Source organism: Drosophila biarmipes, chromosome 2L, assembly GCF_025231255.1.
Source record: "Drosophila biarmipes strain raj3 chromosome 2L, RU_DBia_V1.1, whole genome shotgun sequence".
In the NCBI taxonomy this organism is placed as follows: Eukaryota; Metazoa; Arthropoda; class Insecta; order Diptera; family Drosophilidae; genus Drosophila; species Drosophila biarmipes.
In genome coordinates, this window is record NC_066612.1 from 8,645,588 (window position 1) to 8,664,415 (window position 18,828).

Sequence of the window (18,828 nt, forward strand, 5' to 3'; positions counted from 1 at the left end):
AACGGAACTGACTGACTAGACCTTCTTACAACGAATGGCAAATGAAAATGAAACTCCACAAATTGTATTTACAGAAATGAAGTATAAATAAATAAGGTTTCGGTTACGAAGAAATTGATAATCAAATCAGAAAATAATGAAAAAGAAAACTATATTTTGTATTACTTTGTAGGAGGGTTATGTTATTTCGTTGTTTTCCATTTTTAAAGGTAAACATAATAATAAAAAAGAAGTAATTTTTTAACTTTAGGTTTGTAATCATGCTTAAAGAAGGCATGTTAAAAGTAGAACTATGAAATCTATTAAAAAATTTAGTCTGGGCTTTAAAGTTTCGACTTGAAATGTATTTAAAAATCTCTCTCTTATGTGTGGGCATTGTATCTTATATTTTATTTGTACCAATGCCCTTTTGCCGCCTTTAAACTTTTGCATTTTCTATCCGGTTTATCACTTCTGTCCATCTGCCGCCCACAAACCTATATGGAATGTCGAACATTGTCCGTCCTCTGCCCACCCCACTAATTAGAATTTTGTGCCCTGATATTTCTCAGGCTTTTCTCTTTGGTCATTTGCACACTTTACATGGCTCCATGTCTTGTAGTCCCAGCGGAGAACGGACATTTGTCTGCCTGTCCCGCTGTCCAGTTGTCCGGCAATGTGTCCTGCAGCCATATTGTACCTCCCAACGTTTCCGCTTCCTTCTTGGCTCCCAGCCCGCTTTTCCAGCAAAGCTGTCAACAAATTAACTGTGACGCTTATGGGGAAGCGGACATATGGATGGGGCTTATGGGGGGGGTCCTGTGTGGTGGCATGTATGGGGAGGCAAGTGGAACGGAGTATCCTCTGCTTTCAGGGCGATTGGGCTCGACATGCTTGGCATGTTTTGTTTCCCAGTTTTAGGCGGGAGTATGTGTCGTAAATTCACCCACACATTTCCCAAAGGAGGCTCAAAGTGCCAGCTGCTTTTCGGCCACAAATATTGAACAATTAGCTCTGCTCGTGGCGAACATTTACTGGTGATTTAAATTTTTCTCCCCCCATACTTTTCGCCAGGGACTTCTTTAAATGTCCCCTAATCTGTCACAGTTAGGGACCCAAAGGGCATTCGGAATTCGTTTGTTCTAGGCCACGATGTGGGGTGCTAGCAATTGCTGGGCTTATAAACGATATATATTTCTGATATAAATAATTCCGGTACGTGTGGTAATGATGCCGACACGTGACAAGGCGACAACGGGCAGAAGCAAAAGTAGCTAAAGGATCTAAAGGAGCGCACGGAGCGTAAAGTAGACAAAAGGCGCTGAAACCAGATATATTTTTCGGCAATATTTATTATGGCAGCCGGTGAAGGTGTATAAATTTGCATGAGAAACTGCCTGGCAGAAAGTAACACTGTGTGTGTGTGTTTGTGGAGTATGTGTGAGGTCCTTGAGCAGGAGAAAAGCACTGCATAAGCAAATAAACAAACAATACATAAATTTTTGAGACCAACATGAAATGCTGGGTGGGCTCCTTATGCCGGGCACGTTTCCATTCCATTTTTTGCCGCCTGACAATGTTCTTGGCTTTTGATTTCGTCCTGCCGAGCTCCTTGACTATTGTTCTTGTTCCTGTTTTTTCTCTGCGGTGGCTTGACATTGGCTTTGATAACAATAATAATCATAATAATAAGAGCGTATAATAACAATCATTTTGTGACACCTAAACGTTGTACACCTTGGCTAAGCTCCTCCCCCTTTTACCGAGAAATAAAATTCAGCAGTAGGTATATTTTTTATAGACTGTATATTTTATTTTCTTTCTTCAACAAAATTGCTTTATTTATGGCTATATGTATAATATCACAATATTGATGGGCCACACATCATCATCATTTTGGAAGTATCTGCAATAAAGAGGGAATAAAAACGTTTATAAAATTAGACCAAACGTTTATTTTACACTTAATAAAATGTATTTTTTTATATCTTTTATTTATAGGTGATGCAAACAAACCGACAATTTCTGTAGAAGTCGACAACAACATTGAAATGATGGCCATGTTTCAACACGTGAGTACTTTGTGTTCAGTTTGCTTAATCTAAAACTAATGTTTAAAGAACTCTTAAGAAAATATGAACATTATTTATAAACATAAGAGATATGCAGTTATTCAAAAATATAAAATAACTTAAACATATGAACATTTTCAGAAAAGGACATATTTTTTATTCTGACCTTCCTGTTGAAATATTTAAACGAACATTTACTTAATTAATAGAAGGGCTTTTGACGTTCCTTAGAATTAAAAAATGAACAATATTGAAATTATAAAATAACCAAATATGTTGCAATAAAAAGAATTAGATTGAAAAAGGGAGAACTTCAAAATAAATTGTTCGTCATTAGGGGAAATAAGTTTTAATGATGAATATAAAAAATAAATAAAACTTATGAAGATGGATTTAAATTTCTAATATTTTTCCCTTAGCACATGATCTTTCTTCCCTATAAATGTATATTTTTTCGGCTTGGTGCTATTAATATCAAATTCCATAATATTATGTATAGGCTGTATTTACCTAAATGTATGATAACAAATTGAAAAAAAAACTTCAAAAAGCTTTATAACAAACTTTTACGCATCTCTTTAACTTTTTGTGTAAGTCGGTAAGACATTAATCCCCAAAGACCAGAATAACCCTTTCAATAATCAAGAAATGAAAAAAGAAACATTAGCATTTTCCAATATATTGGTCATGCAAAAGTTTTCCCCTGGCTATCACATTTCCATCTCTTGCTCATTTGTCAGAGCTTGTCAAATCCGGTCAACAACTTAGCACACCCTGAGCTCTGCCCAAGGAGTTCAGTTTTTGCTATCCCTACTCTTTTTTCGATTATCAATTGGCATACGTGCCAAGGCAAGCTTGAGAAAGCTTTGCAAGTGTCTAGACTTCTGACAACTATGGAATGAATGCAGTAAACAGTTGCCCAAGAATATTTGCCTTTCACTCAAAGTACCCGGGGATTGATGGGGGGGCCAGGACCAGAGTGATTTGGATCAGTTCAGAAATGGACGATGTATCCTGGCTTAATTACTGCGCTTGGTAAGCAGGAAGGGTATGAGAAAGGGAAGGCATGCGAAAGGGAAGGCATGCGGAAGGGAAGGACCCGGACCCCATGCCCCAATCGAACTGATTTGATTGTGGGCCGGCTCGTTTAATGCAATATTCCCCATAAAGAAGGCTTTTGTGCGCCAGTGTTGTCTCCATCGCATGCGGGTGCTTTCAAAAACTTTGCAAACCGGTCAGGGATATCCTTGTCATAGACCACACACTCCCCCATACGGACACACACAAAAGCAACAAATTAAACTGTTCCTATTTGCAAATGAATTGTGCGTGGCGTAATTTCGCAGAAAACTTTCTAAGGGATAAGGATAAAATTGGTTTGGCTTGCACCAGGCACACACGTTCCTTCCGCTTGAAATAAAATAAGTAGTATAATACAGAAGGCAACTTTGCTGGCATCGAAATTGAAATGAAAGAAAAGGATTCTTGAGAAAAACAAGAAAAAAAAAAACGACGAGAGAAAAAGGGGGAAGGAAGCTTTGTATCTCTGCTGATATCTCTTTGTGCGTGGCCGCGTGTCCTTCTGTGTGTGTGTACGGGTGTTTCTGGTGTCCTGGCCCGGTGGAAACTTTTTGTGAGGGCCCCAGCCCAGTTCCTTTCTGGCGTTTCATACGCTCAATTGCTGGTGGTTAGCCGAGCCCGTCTGCGTGTTCTGGTCGACAGTCAATTGAAAATGAAATTGGTAAAAGTTAGCAGAAACAGAACCAAAAACTGTTCGGTGTGTGTGGGCATCTGTTCTTTTTTTGAAGAAGATTTTCTCGAGGCGAGGTTTGGAAATGCAGGGTTACGTGCGGACAAGCATGCATAATGAGGCCCACGATCCGTTTTCACCTGGATGCGGGTTGCCTTTGCAAATTAATACTAAAGAGACGCGTAAAAGTATGCAATGAAATGTAGCAAGCAGGATATCTACGTGCCTGCTGCACAGTGTCCTTTCTCCTTTTCCCTGCCAAACTAAAGCGAACTCTTGCCCCCTCTTTTATGAATACTTCCCCGCTACTTTACTCTTTGATCGTAAACAAAAAATGTACGAAAAGTTTCTTTGTTTGCCGCATATTTCATCAATGGACACGTCCTCTTGTTTGGAATTTTTATAGATTCCACTTTTTGAGTGCATTTGCTTGTTGCGTTCACTACTACGCACGTTCCCCTCTATTTTGTGTGCTCCTTGTCATTTTTTTACGATTTATCAGCGAACAATTTGGCTCACACACACTTTGTGACAGATTGTTGAGGATTATGTTCGGCGAAGTGAAGGACTCAAGAGCTTGGGTGCCAGAAGGGGTTATCTGGGAAGCTTTTTAGTGTTTAGTTCGCACCAAGTCATACATAATTGAAAAACACTTTAAATCGGGGTATTATGTTACCTATTTAAGAAAAACCTCTGTGCCTTTTAAGAGTAAAATGACTTTTAAATTATAACGTTTTTTAAATATAGAAATAATCCATATATCGCTTATACTAAAATTGCTTATTTTAAAAATTTCCTTAATTTTCCTTAAAAAAACTATTTTAACTTGCAATAAAATTCTAAAACTATATTTTTCTAAGGATAAGTTGTCTACGCCCCAAGGAGTATTGTGTAATTTGTCTTCCATTTTAAAAATCAAACATTTAAAAATTGTCAGATGATAAAATTAATTTTTTAGACAAATTTGGAGCAGTATTGTTCCGTTGTAGTTAAACAAAAATATTGTTTGCTAATATTGTTTTTATAATAGCCAAATTAACATGAGTACAAATATACTTACTTTTTATACAAAATGTATAAGCAAACAGCGAGATCAATAACTCATCATTTTAAAATGTTCGCCAGTTCTGAAAATAGAAAAAGAAAAATATTTTTTGTTTAAGAAAACTGTTAAAGAAGGGAAAAATGTGGTTTTAATTGCAAAGGATAAAAAAGTCCCATTTTGACATTTATCTCGTTTTTTCCTCGATTTCTTTGGTGAATTTATGACAAGGCTAATGCTGTTTGCTTTTCCATTTGCCTAATTTTGTTTGCAATTGATAACGGAGAACTTTTTTCCATTTGCATTTTGATCTTTTTAGGTCTAAAATGGGATACAAATGCAATTGTCAATTTTTTTTCTTGTTTTGGGTTTTTCTGAACATTTATGCAAATGAATTTGATATCGAACATTTTCATCTGGAATTTGAGTTTACTTTTTGCTGAATATTTCCCATGCAAATATGTATGAATATGCCAATTGAATTGGCATAGTTCTTAATCCTAATAAATGGTAAAAGTCAATAGTAGAGGCAGACAATAGGTAGGCCCAAAACAATTAAATTCCATTTTTGTATGTCATGTTTCACAAGTAAATTCACATGTAAAAACAAACGGAAATTCACTTTTTATGTTTCTGTTGGGAATTCGGACTCGTTGTAAATTGTAATTGGTAAAAGGTTGTGTAATAGAAATATCTAGAATTAAAAAAAACTGACTAAAAGTATGCTAAGAATTCGTGCATTTCTTGATTCCATATTCCGTTGCCTACTTTTGGACACTCTTCAAGTGATTTCTAAGGCATTTTGAGACATCATTTTGTACTAAACAATTTATGTTGCACTTTAACAAATTAATCTGTTTGATTTTTATGTTTATCGCTCTCTAATTGCATTTATTGTGATGTGGCATTTTATGGACTGTCCCGTGGCCCCTTTATTTTGGTGGCATTATTAGCAAACGCACTCGCACACAAAGGAAATAGCACATAAAAATTTATTACACCACTCCGACACCTCCCCAATTCTTTCACATTACAGCCGCATAAAAATAAACAAAATAAAAAGGGGGCGCAAAGATAATTTATTTTTGGCTGGATACTCACATGAGCAACAAATGCACTTCATCGGCAGATCCTCCATTTTCCTGGCTTTTTGTTTGGGTGTTTTCCGAGTTTTTCCCACGGCGACTACTGTGTCGTTTACATATCGTTTTTGGCCCTCTTCCTCCTTTCTCCATTTTTTTTTTTCTGGGCCACGTTGCGCTGTCTAAACGATTTACGACACTTTTGCCAACTGCCTGACGCACACACATTTGCAATATTGTTTGTTTGTAAGTTTCTGTGTGAGTGTGTGCGTGGGCGAGTGTCTGCGATATTAGCATTAAACAAACCCACACACAAACAGGAGTTAACTTGGCCAAAAGGCAACACCAAAATGCCGCACACGTTCGCTTTTATTATGTTAAATGTCTCCTGGGGCCTCGAACCGCACAGCATCTGCAAGTTGTTTCCATCTGTTTTGGTTGCTTTCTCGTTCTCCTGCCCAATCTCAAATCTCCATTTTTGTTGGCTTTGGCTAACTGTCACTGGGCTTGTCACATTTCACATTCACTTAGACGGCGGGATTAAGGCAGGAGTGCGCGCCAAAAAGTATGCTACCCAGTCGAAATTAGCACAGGCTATTTCTCGCTTTTTTCCCTGCCTCAACTGCTCCGATTCGCCTGCCTGCGAAGTGTCCTGCCGATGCGTCCTGTCAGCCGACTTCTGCTCACTGCCCGCCGCTCCAGTTGAAACTGACGACTGGCGAACGACGGTCAAAGTCAATGGCGGGTCTTTCGTGCGTCCTGGCGCTCGTTTCTCACCTTCGGCGGTGAGTTCGTTTCGGGTTTTCAGGAACCGAACACCTCCGAATAATCCACATTGAAAGCTTGTTTTTATGCTCACCCATCTCTCTTTGAGTGAGTCCTGGCTAAGAAGAAGAACCGAGCTGCTTTATTCACATCACAGCAGGGTCTCTTTTGGTTGTTATGACTCTACATTTTGAGTTGAGTTTATAAATTGGTCTGTTAAATCTAGAATTCTCAAAGTAACCAGTTCTCTTTAACAAGATGAGTTGGAATGTCTAGAAGTGCGATTTTGAGTTGAGTTTAAAACAGCCACTGTTTATTTTACAGTTTTTATTTTGACCAGTTCTCTTAGAGTCGGAACACTGAGTTACATTTCTTATATGATGTGGTTGAAAATCTCATTTTGAGTTGAGTTTAACATGCAAGTAACAAACTTAACATGAGTTTGCTTCATCTAAGAGAAATTCTTCTAGGCTCTAATGTTATGGGACTAAAAGACTTTGTATTTATCTCAATGTTGGTTAAGAGTTTCAACTCAGTAATAAATGAGTTTGTTTTAAATTAAAAATTATATTTTAGATGGATTTCTTAGTTCCCAATAATCTATTTAGAGCAGCATTATATTCTTAAGTATTTCTCAACTAAATTTCTAAAATTCTGTTTTTTTAATTTTACAAAATATATTAAATATACTATTTATATGTTTTTGAGTAATGTTTTGAGCTGTATTTTTAGCTCCATGGTAATACTCAACTGTTCCCTAACATTTTAAGCTCTGGAGCTAATTTCAGATGATATATAAAACCACTCGGACTGAAGGGCTCTTAACATTTTGCCGAGCATTTCCTGCATTGAGCTCTGCTCAAAACTCACTTTTGAGTGGGTAGCATTGTCCAGTCTTTCTCTTTCATCTCTCCCAGCTTCGGGATGCCGAATCTGCTCGGCCTTTTCGCTCTTTCTGAAAACCCACCACACAGGACTCGCGCTCGGCCCGTCCTCGGGCCCGCTGATGGACTCTTCGTGTCGTCCATCGACACACAAACGCACACACTTGACGCGAGGAAAAACACGAGCACGGCTGCTCTGGGCCTTAGCCAATCGTAAAAGTTTTGTACGTATTTAGTACAATTTCGGGATTTGGCAGGATGTAACGAACGTGTAAGAAACAGAGCGCGTCCTCCTCAGCCGTGTGTGCGATAATCGGGCAGCAAATAAAAAATATAATCGAAACAAAATTCGTAAAAATCGAGGCAAATAGTTTGAATAAAATTCAAGTGGTGCCCCCAAGTATGTGACAAACCACGGATACAAATAATGTCATAGCAAAGGGAAAAGCGTTTTAGGAAATCCCGGCAAAGTGATTTCAGCCAAGTTAACCAAAAACCAAATCGTCGTAGTCCTCGGCTTGCCTCGGTTCAACCCCCGCCCCCCCTCATGCTGTACTCGCATGTGTACTTGCTTTTGTGAGCGTGTTCCTTGCCGCAAGCCGGTTAAAAAATATTTCTATAATTACAAACCACCCGGGTTGTGGGTGGCAAAGTTTGCGTGAAACGCGAGGCATAATTAACGAAGAACCACTGAGGATGCCGATAATACCTGGCAGATAAATCGGTAAAAATTTCAAGCGGCATAAGAGAGTTACCAGAGCCTTTGTGTGTGCGTGTGTTTGACCTGGAATTTCCCTATGAATGAAACGATAAGGTCCTTATCGCCTGGCCCCAGCTAATAAGAAACGCCAATCCTGTCCCTATTCGAGATGGAGATTGAAACGATTGCCCAGGGAGGAAAATCTTTCGGTATACCCACCCCCCCTTCTTCGGTAATAGTGTCGTTTCCTTTATTTGTCCTTTTATGTTTACCTTTTTTTTTGGGTAAGCTCCCTCGTTTCGCCGTGGTTTGGTTTAGTTTGCTCGCACACAATTGAAAATTCAATTGATTTACAAAATGAAGTTTACTGGTTGGGACGACAGATACTTTTTATCTATTTTCATTTGCAGTTTTACGAGCGACTACCATTTCTTCATTTTTTTTTCCTCCTCCTTTTGGCTTAAAGCGAAACTGTTGGCAATTTTTCACAGTTCCTTTTTGGGGTCTGAGGTCCTGGAGGGGTTTTCTCTGCAGTTTTGGTGCGAAAATAACGCTGCGTCCTGGAAGGATTGTTGTGGCTGATGTTTTCGCTGGTTTCCGATTCGGGTGTGCCGAGTCGAGTGTGTGTTTGTGATTGGAGCGGCCTAAAATCGTTTTAGGACCAGCTGCGAAGTGATTTCCAGCTAAGGCCGACCAAAAAAACACACAAAAAGTAGAAAAATAAAAAGGGCCTGCAGTGTGTGGAGAGTGGCTTCTGCAGATTGACATAGTTATGTCCTCGGCGAGTAATGGAAAATCCTTGGCAAGAGCTCAAGAAAATTTCAGGTTTTTTTTGCACTGGCCTTGTGAGAGCTAAATCAGATTTTATATTTTACTTAAAGCCACTAAGTGTAGTGCTGTAGACTTCGGAAAGGATTTTAAGTAAACTCTTTATGCTAGCAAAATTAAAATTAAATTAAATTATAGTAATTTTAAAGTGAATTTGTGTTCCTAATATGGGCTGGGAAATCACTTTTAAACGCAATTTCTTTCTTGGACAGTAAATCAATGTTTCTTAAAACGCTTTTTAAATCTTAAATGTAAAATATAAGAACATTTTATAATTCTTAAGCCAGTATATAATGTTTTTCTTTTCGAAAACCAACAAAAAGCATTATACAACCCAGCTCAGCCTCACATGTCTTCCACCACTTGCCTCAAGGAACTTTCTCCGTTTTGGTGTCAAGTGTTTTTATTAGAACTGAAAGCGAGGAGAAGAAAAATTGCAGGAAAAAAGTTCCTTTCACTCAATTTCTTTTTCGCCAAACTTGAAATGAGGTTCGAAACTAAAATGTTTTTTCCAGGCCAGCATTAAGTGACACGTATACGCCGTGTATGACGAATACCTTAAATATACTCAATATGAATATGAAGAAGCTATCGTAGGATCTTTTTGTCTGCAACAATAGTTATAGGCTAATTTATGGTTTACATTAGCCTAATTGAAATTATATCGCCCTATATATATCATTCAAAGGTCGCTCAACAAGACTGAAATATATGTGCTTGGGGGGTTAATTAGGTGCTGGCCGAGTGGAGATAATTATGCAATTTGTTTGTTTTATTAATTGGTGGATAGTTCTAATGATTGTAAGTAGTAGATATAACTCCGAGCGAAATGTGGAGAAGTTTACTTTATGGGCCTGGGTTGAAACCAACGGAAAAGCCCTTCCCTGAGCCCCCTTTCTGTCTGTTCAAATAGCGTTCTACCAAGCGTTCGTCATGGCGTGGCTGGCCCTATATAGGCATCCGATTGGCCACACCCACGCTGCTCCACGCTTGTGTTGTTGACGTCTACAATTTGGTGTTGAAAACTTCAGCTGGAAATTGGGTAATACTCGCGATGATGGCGTTGGATGACTGCAGCGAAATCCTGCATTAAGTACCTTCCCCTCCTGGGTCTCAGTGTGTGTGTGTAAGCCAAGGGTTTTGCAACAAAGAAATTTTAATTTATATAGAATGAGTTTGGGGGCGGTAGGTTGGTGGGTAGGTAAACCCTTCCATTCCATATATCCCCTCGCTGCAATCGTCAACATTCCGATGTTCGTGTTCTGTACTCACAGTGCACTCACACTCGCTCGCATAGCAGCAGAAAAAAATCCAATTATTTTAAAACTTTTGACAACTGCAACAACAACAGCAATGAAAACAATAAGAAAACTGACTGAACAGCCAGAGGCAACAAAAACAATATATACAGGAGAAAGTCGAAAGTCCGCAAAAAATCAAGCAGAAAAACGAAGAAGAAGAGCGTGAGTGGTTGAAAAGGGTTGCCAGCCATTATAACTTCACTTGAAAAGTTTAATTGATTTTTACAAGTGCATATATATAGGCAGATGGGGGGCAGGAGGTATGGCCTGGTAGATGGCAGGGGGCTGTGTGGGGTTCAGGCCTACCTGCAGTCGTGATTTTTTAGGGCCTTTTCCCCTCAGCCAAGTGGGTCTATAACTTGGTGTAAACAAAGTAGATGCAAAGGAGGTGTGTGGAGAGTGTGGAAAAGAAATCAAAAGTAGCATTGCCCCTTGAGCCGAGGTGCAAATTTGTTAGGCTCTTCCAATTGGTTTGGCTTTTATAGTTTGTTCAATTCTTGCCTGACTTTTCGGTTTTTCATTTTCCCCCTGACTGCTAAACCTGACTTTTTAATTGCTGCTGAGTGTGCTGCTGTTACTGTAATTATTGGGTTGGCCTTTGAGGGATTTGCTTTTAGGTGATTGCCTTAATGAGTGCTCGACGTGGGGCAAGGAATTTGGAGTCGACCAACGATTTACTTTGCTCGCCACAGAGCATTCAACTGGGCTCCTTGGGATCGCATGTGCATATGCTGTAACTTGGTTTTTGGGACTTTCAGCCTATTTAGATGACATCTTCAATTAGATGTGCTTTATTTGGAGCTGTTGGTGCTTTAATTACCTGGAAAAATCAATTTACTTGACTTTGTTACTATTTTTTGTAACTAAAATTCACTCTGATTTCCTTTTGATTTTGGAAACCCTCTTGTTGGCATAAAGATTTGAAAATTACCTGGAAATATCAATTTATTTGAAGTTCAGCATATTGTGCATACTGTGTGGTTTGGTTTTGGATTTGACGTTTTATTTAGATGACATCCTAGCGTTTTCAAGCAGTTGAAAGTTTAATTACCTTGAAAAATCAATATATTTGCTTGTACTCAAATTAATTCTGTCAAATCCCTTTTTTATTTTGGTAAACCTACTGGTTGGACGCACATTTAAAGCGTTTAAAAATGTACAACAAATGTATTTCTCCCAGAGACTCGAATTTATATCAAAAATGTATATTTAGTTTTGATTTTGCCAGCTAAACGAGGCCAATGGATTTCACTTTTCCCCCCTGTTGCCACAAAACCACACACAAAGGTCTCTGACAATTTAAGCCAGGTCGACTGACTTTTATCCTTAACAATTGTTTTTCTCTCTCTCCCCTTTCTTTTGTGTGTCCTTTTTTTTGCAGGAACATCAAAACCGGCAAACAACATTGAATCACAAAAAAGAAAGAAATAAATCAATAAGACAAGAGAATAAACTGCATATCTCAGATTATATTTTAGATATAAATCGCATAAATATAAGAGTTCTTTAAGTATTAAGTTCAGGTCTAGGCAGGTAAATGTATTTGGTCAGATAAGTAACAACAGCTTCCCTCCACATGGTAACCATAAAACGATGATACAACGACGACTGCAATAAACTTGGCTCCTCGAACATGTCGACAACAATCAATATGTGTGATCAACAACGACGACGACAACAACTTGTACAACTGAATGCAACGTGACGACAACAATTGCAAATATTTATCACGCATACGACATGTTGCTATCATGCCAATAATGATGATGACATCGCATTTACTAACACATCTTGTAATATCCGATGACTTTCGGCTTGCGAAAATGTATTTAACGAACGATTGAAACACTGATACAACTACGACTATACGAAATCATTAACTTAACTGCAAATACAAAAAACACACTCCACTCACCTTTCTGACACACAAAACAAACACCCTACACCCTTGCACACTTGCAACAAAAACTGTGTTGATTTTTCCTATCGACTTTGAATTTTCCGAACTGGCACCTTCAGCGAAAGCCTAAGTGCCATTTGGCGAGAGAGTGAGTCCGTCAGCCAAATAGTAAGTCTGACAGAGACACAGCCTGTGTAAATAGAAGCATTTAAACTAGCTAAGCATTGTTGTTGTTGTTACCAACTGTCGACACCCCCAATTTCCGACGATACGAAATATATATGTATTTGAAAATAATGGGTCTGCAGATGACAGCAGCCAGCCCAATTGCAGCTCTCGGCCTATTAGCGTTGTTCCTGCTCACCTGGACGCCCACCACCGTCGATGCAGCCCGTGAGTATTAGCCCTAAGTTGTTTTAAAAACTAAAATTATGTATTTTTTTGGTTGGCCGTATTTATGCCGCCACTTTACACACAAGTTAGGCCAAGTTTGCGTTAAGTTCCGCTCTTAATTTGGGCACATTCTTGCCAGCGAGCTCAACTTTCAAGTGGAGTTGAGTTTACTTGGATTTCAGCTGAAGTTCGCTCGGCTCAAGTGCTAAAATTAACTTGGACGAGCATAATATTTATAAGGCTCAAGCATTTGAAAACGGAAGAAGAGAATTTTAATCAGTTGAGGCTCAAATTAGCCAAAGCAGAAGCAGGAAAAAAGAGGTCTTGAACAATTTTAATTAAAAGAAAGGGAGTTTGACGGCGATAAACTGTCCTAAGCAGTATTGGTAATTTACTTCTGTTGATTTTTTAATTAGCAGGGATCCGCACTTCAGTGGTCTTAAAACAGTAGATTTATTTAAAATAATAATTATCATATAATATAATATCAAATTATATCGTAAGAACAATAAATACAATATTATAATTTCATATAACATCACATTATATCATATAATATCATATAATAAGAACAGTAAATACAATGTTATAAATTCATATAACATCATATAATATCATATTATCATTTAATTTTGAGTAATATAATTTAATATCTTACAAATAATTAAATATAATACAAATAATTAAATGAAAGGGAAGTTTCACTTTCTTATAAAATGTAACTATAAAACTACTATGATCTTATTTGAACTAACAATCATACAATCTGTGGGTCTTCAGTTTTATAGTGAATAATTTCTTTTAAAAAACCCACTTTTAGAACCTACTTTCTTCCACATTCTTGCTAGTTAATGATCAGAAAATCATAATTTCCCCTGCCTACATTTCGAATTCAATTACCAATTCCCCCTAAGCAAAGTCCAGCCCACCTGGAAGTCATTTTCGTCACTTAAGAGAAAGGAAAAACAAATAACAATCAAAGTGTTGACATTTCAGAATTGCAGTCAAATGTGGCTCATATTTTGCAAGGCCTTTTGTGGAAGTGGGAATGGAAGTGGGAATGGAAATGGAGGTGGAAGTGGATGTGGAAGTGGAAGTGTCGAGGCTGACTTGTGCCTCCTGGCGCTATCCACTCGCCGTGGCACTTACCTTTCATAGACGCTTCATTTCATTTTGAGGGGAGGTGGTTTCCCAAGCGGGGGGGCGGGAGTGGGTTTGGGGAGAATGGAAAACTGGGTGGCGCAAGCGGTACGTGGAGCGATAAACAAGCTGCAGGGGACGACCGAGTCAGAAAAACAGGGCCACACAAACACTGCACATCCTGATGTATTTTCTGGTTTTGTTGCCATTTTATTTGTTGTCGTTACTGGGTAGCTGCTGCTTTTGCTTTTGCCTGCTTTTTCCTGGTTAGCCTGCAGTTTGCAGTTTGCAGTTTGTCGCACCTCTTTTTGTGTATGTGGCATTAAATTGAAATTTATGCGGCACTTTGCCGCGTGAAATGTTTGTACAACTCGTTGCGGGTTGCGGCTGGCTCCCTTTTTTTTCTCTAATTTTTTTTGTTTTTTTTTTGTTTGTCCTGCCGAAGCTCTTCGGGCGTTGACAGAGCGACAAACTGTTGGACAGCAGCATTGCAGGGGCGAAAGTATCTAAAAACATATGCAAAACTGTTTGCTGTTTGCCATGTAAATGGTTTTTGGGGCCCTCACAGCCGGCTTTTTGTGCCTGTTTCCGCCGACATCCACCCACTTTTTGGCCAGCTAATTTGTCGTTTGCTGGAAATTATGACACAAAAGCCCCGCTCGACAATTGCCGACTTAACTCAGCCGTTGTCCAGCTCCCAAATATTTCACGCAAAGGGAACTTATTTCACTTTTGCGTTTTTGCAACAAGTTTTAATTAATTTGCCGCAACTCCAGGCTCCAATGCTCCAATCTCTTGCTTTCCTTTCATTTCACTCATCAGTGGCAAGAAAAAAAATAGAATCCGAGCAGGAGGAAAAAGTTGATGCTACGATAATTTGAAAAGTTTTCGTTTAGACAGCGAGCGCGGGAAAAAAACCGAAAAAAAATGGGAATGTGGAACAGCAAATGTCAGAGCGGCCCGGGAAAATCGCTTCCTAAACTAAAGGCGAACGGCACTAAACTATATGTGCGTACCCACCCATATATGCTATATTAAGCCGCAAATAAATGCCAGAGCCATAATTAACATATAGCAAAAGTTTTCCCACTCATCCCTTATCCTCTGCCAAAAAAAAAGCCTCAAGTTAAACTACGCGAGGGCGGAAAAGTGTCTGGATGAAATATGGTTAAAGTCGATTCTCGCCCGTGTTTGCCTTTGTGGGGCAAAGTAATCCGAAATTGATAACTTTCGGCTTGATGGAGTTCGCCAAGCGAAAGGTAATTAAACAGTAGACGTGAGAGTAATCGGCTGGGTAGGGAAATTCCGGGGCAGGCAATCACAAATCAATTCCAAACTTTTCCCATGGATATATGTTGTTCCAAGGATTTCCTGGGTCTTAAGGAATAATTCTTGGGTTATTCAACTAAAGGAAAAGCGGGAATAATCTGAGTTTTTAATTGTTTTTATTGCTGTAAATGTACCATATTTATTTTAATTTATAAATAACATATTTGTACATTTTCCCATTGATTTTTTTTTGGGATGCTTTACCTTCCTAATCTATAAATACGCTTAAATTAATCATCTTTGGTTTATATTATATTTTTTGTTAATCTAAGAATAGGTGGTTTTTCATATAGGTATATTTTTTTAATTTTCTATCTAATATTTAAAACAATTAAAAATTTTTTTATTTAGCTTAAGAAAAAGTGGTAATTTTTTTACGTTTCTTTAAAATTTAATTAAAATATTTAAAATCATGAATATTTATAATCTAAAATCTTCACTTTATAGGGACATGTTAGAAGTTCGTTTATCTAAGAATCTAAAATCTAAAGAAATCAGAAACCTAGTGAAGTAGCTGAAATATCTCAAAACAAATGTGAGAACGGCCATCAATTGTTTTTCCTGGCAGTTTGGCAAATGGCAAATGGCCCCGGCAAAAGCGTGTGCAACTTGCTAATGCCGCATATCATTATATTAGCCAACATCCCGTGTAGAAATACCCACTATACGCATATATCTGAGTTGTTCAACAATAATAATGTCCTGACATTTATCACGTTTTTTCGCGTTGCTCGTCGACGGACAAGTGACCGGCTAAAGTGGCTCTAAAATTTCAGTGCCCAAATGAGTGGGGGCCGCCCCACCTCCCACTTAGTGGGTTACAAAAAGTATATAAAAAAAACCTAAAAAAAAAAGGAGCCACGGAAGAAAAGACGGAATGAAAGAAAGATAAATAAATGTTGGCAACAACAAAGAGCAAAGCGCCATAAATCTAAATAACAAATTTTTACGAGAAACGAGACCATAAATAAGATGTTTGTGGCGGCCTAGCGAAAAATAGTGTGGACCCCCGAGGGGGGATCCCCGAAATGGTTTTGTTCGGACCATTCCACATTTCCCAGATCCCCGTTACCATTTCCCATTTCCCAGAGGTTGTCTCTGGCCAAGCGGCAACAATTCACCAGAGTTCTGTTAATTTAATATTATTACTTTTCATTACAAGGAGGCCCTCCCCTTCTTTTCCCCCAAAATGGCTGCACCAAAATGCTATTAGTTTTTTTTTTTATTGTATTTATATGTTGTTGGGGCAAGGGAAGGCTGCCCTAAATGTCAACACATTAATGTGAGTGGAGACGGACGCCTTGAGATAAATCAACATTTATCTGCGACCATTGCTGACAATTGCAAAATGACCGCCTATATCTTTTGGCTAATTACGGCCTATTAAAAGCGTTAAATGTATTTTTGGCTAAGTGCCCATATTTATCAGTGATGAAAGGAAAACCAATGTGGGAATGTAAATGGGAATTCTTAAAGATTTAGATGGTTTTGTATTGCTACAATAAATAAAAAAAAATAGAGCAAACCACGAAATTTTTTAACAAAAACATAAATAGTTAGATTCTTTTTATTGAGCTTTAATTTATTTGTTTTATATTAACGTCCATAAAAGCTTTTACTTTTTGTAAGGATGTCCTTCAGTTTTAATTATAAGTTTTTATATATGAAATAGTAATAAAAGATTTTAAAAGGACATTTTTTAATTTAAAATTTGAGGATAACAATTATTTTTAATTTATTGCTTTCCTTGTTTAAATTATAAGGATCGTTAAGAATCTTTAATGCAAATGCACTTCGCTTTCAACCGTCTCAGGGACAATTTGGTATCTTTTTTAACCACTTTTTGCCGGTCACTTTAATTAGAAAAAATGTTAATTTAATGCTTGGCTGGTTTTGCAGTTGACTGCCGCTGGTTTCGGGGTGAATCGGTGTGTTTTCGGTGAATTTGCCACTTGTCCATTTGTTTTTACTGTGGCCCGCTGACGCTGGAAAGTATGCCACACCATCCGCGGCCATGAATACTTATTCAGATAGCTACACTCACAACACGATGACAATTGTTTGCCCATATGCCCCAGTCATATTTTCGACAAGCCGCAAAAAACGAAAAAAGACACAAAAAATATATAAAAGTGGACAGTGAAAAACTGAACATTTTGCCGCGAACACTTTTCATGTAAATGGCGAAAAATAAAAGTTGGCCGGCCGAGTGAGTGTGTGCTAAATGATTCATGAGTCATGTGTGGACTGTGCACGGAGATTGAAGACTGGGTGTGTGTGTGTGTGTGGCCATGTGAATATGTTTGCCCCGGGCCCAGAAAAGTGCTTAACTCGTAATTTTTGTTAGCGCTGCCCTACGTGCAAATAAGGCCACTGAGGCCGCGCTTTTTCCTTTCTCTTCCTGGGCTTTCTCCGCCTGGCTTTCTCCTAGTCTCCCACAGCAACAATTTGAGTGCATTTTATTGTAGTTGTATGCGCGCTGGCTGCGCATGAATATTGCAGCTGATGAGCCCCTGAGCAACGGCAAAAAGGGTCAAAACTTTTAATTAATGTTTATGGCTGCACTGCGGTACCCAGTGACTCTCAAGCCTTTTAAGTTCAAATTTATAAAACCGTTTTTTTCCCGCTCTCGTTCTGCATTTTCACCATCTTCATCTTGGCTTCGGCCTCGGAACTCAGACTTTGTTCAAATTTAATTAAGATATTTTGGTAATATCCCCTGCAACCGATTTAATCGATTAGAGGAGTTTGGGGTCAAGAACGAGCTATACTTAAGGGTGCTGAGAGTGGCGTAGAAGAAAAGTTTTCTTTCAATAATTAATTTACACAAGTTTGGCGACGACGTGTGTTTAATTTTTAAATTATTCATAATTTATGGTAGGAAATTACACTACAGAGTTGTGATTAAATCAATGGTAGTGTTTTGAGAACATTTGTTTCGAATTGCGTGCATTAATTAGGAATATAACAAGCAGGGAGAACTTAACTTTTTGCTGAGAAAATGAAGCGTGCTTGGGCCTAGTTAATAGTATTAAATTTGCGGCTGGCAGGCCTTTAAGAATATGGCTAGCACAGTTTTAGGTAAACAATCGTTCCGGTGGCAATCTCAACTCATCTCTCCACTTTAGCATATTTGGCCCAGACATGCGTGTGCTTTCCCTCAATTTTGTGTTGTTCTTTCTTTTTTCCCCTTACTATTTTTTCTTGGGCTTTCTTTCCGCACGCAGGGGAATAATTACAAAATTTATGAGCACGACAAGGGGCGTGGCCGGTCTAATAATTGTCAATGTGGGGGCGGGGGTCCTATGGGTGAGGTTGGAGGTTTGGAGCTCATAAAACTGAAGTAGTTGTAGTTATGGCTGTTTGCTGGCTGATTTGCATGTTGTTCGTTTCATTTTGGGGTTTGGTTTGGTTTGGTTTCGCTTTTTTTATGGGCCACACGCCAAGGGGTTAAGCCGGCACGCGCTGGAAAATCTAGAATTTTGTTTTTCTTCTGTTTTCCCCGTATTTTTTATTTTCCGTTTTAATGTAATGTGCATTTTAATGTCATTATTTCTGCGTCGCTTTAAGGTGGAAAAGGCCAGCAATGCAAATTGTGTGCATGAAAGACCAAAACAAATTATACCGAAATGTGGAGAAAGCGCACAATGTTGGGGGCCAAAA

At 38.5% G+C, this 18,828-nt stretch overlaps 1 protein-coding gene and 1 long non-coding RNA gene across 9 annotated transcripts in view; one reads left to right on the forward strand and one right to left on the reverse strand.

The window, feature by feature from the left end:
- Positions 1 to 18,828, forward strand: part of LOC108032368 (tyrosine-protein phosphatase Lar) — a 124,091-nt gene that overhangs the window by 14,548 nt on the left and 90,715 nt on the right. For all 8 annotated transcript variants that reach the window (XM_017106182.3, XM_017106184.3, XM_017106188.3 and 5 more), the window contains exons 2-3: positions 1,981 to 2,051; positions 12,423 to 12,696. In XM_017106182.3, coding sequence (XP_016961671.1) covers positions 12,585 to 12,696 — 112 coding nt within the window. In that variant the 5' untranslated portion in view covers positions 1,981 to 2,051; positions 12,423 to 12,584. The remainder of the gene's footprint in view (positions 1 to 1,980; positions 2,052 to 12,422; positions 12,697 to 18,828) is intronic.
- Positions 1,769 to 6,627, reverse strand: LOC108032373 (uncharacterized). Its single transcript, XR_001768609.3, has 3 exons — positions 5,945 to 6,627; positions 4,862 to 4,928; positions 1,769 to 1,885 (listed from the first exon to the last, which is right to left on the reverse strand). It is a non-coding gene; the product is annotated as an uncharacterized LOC108032373 (long non-coding RNA).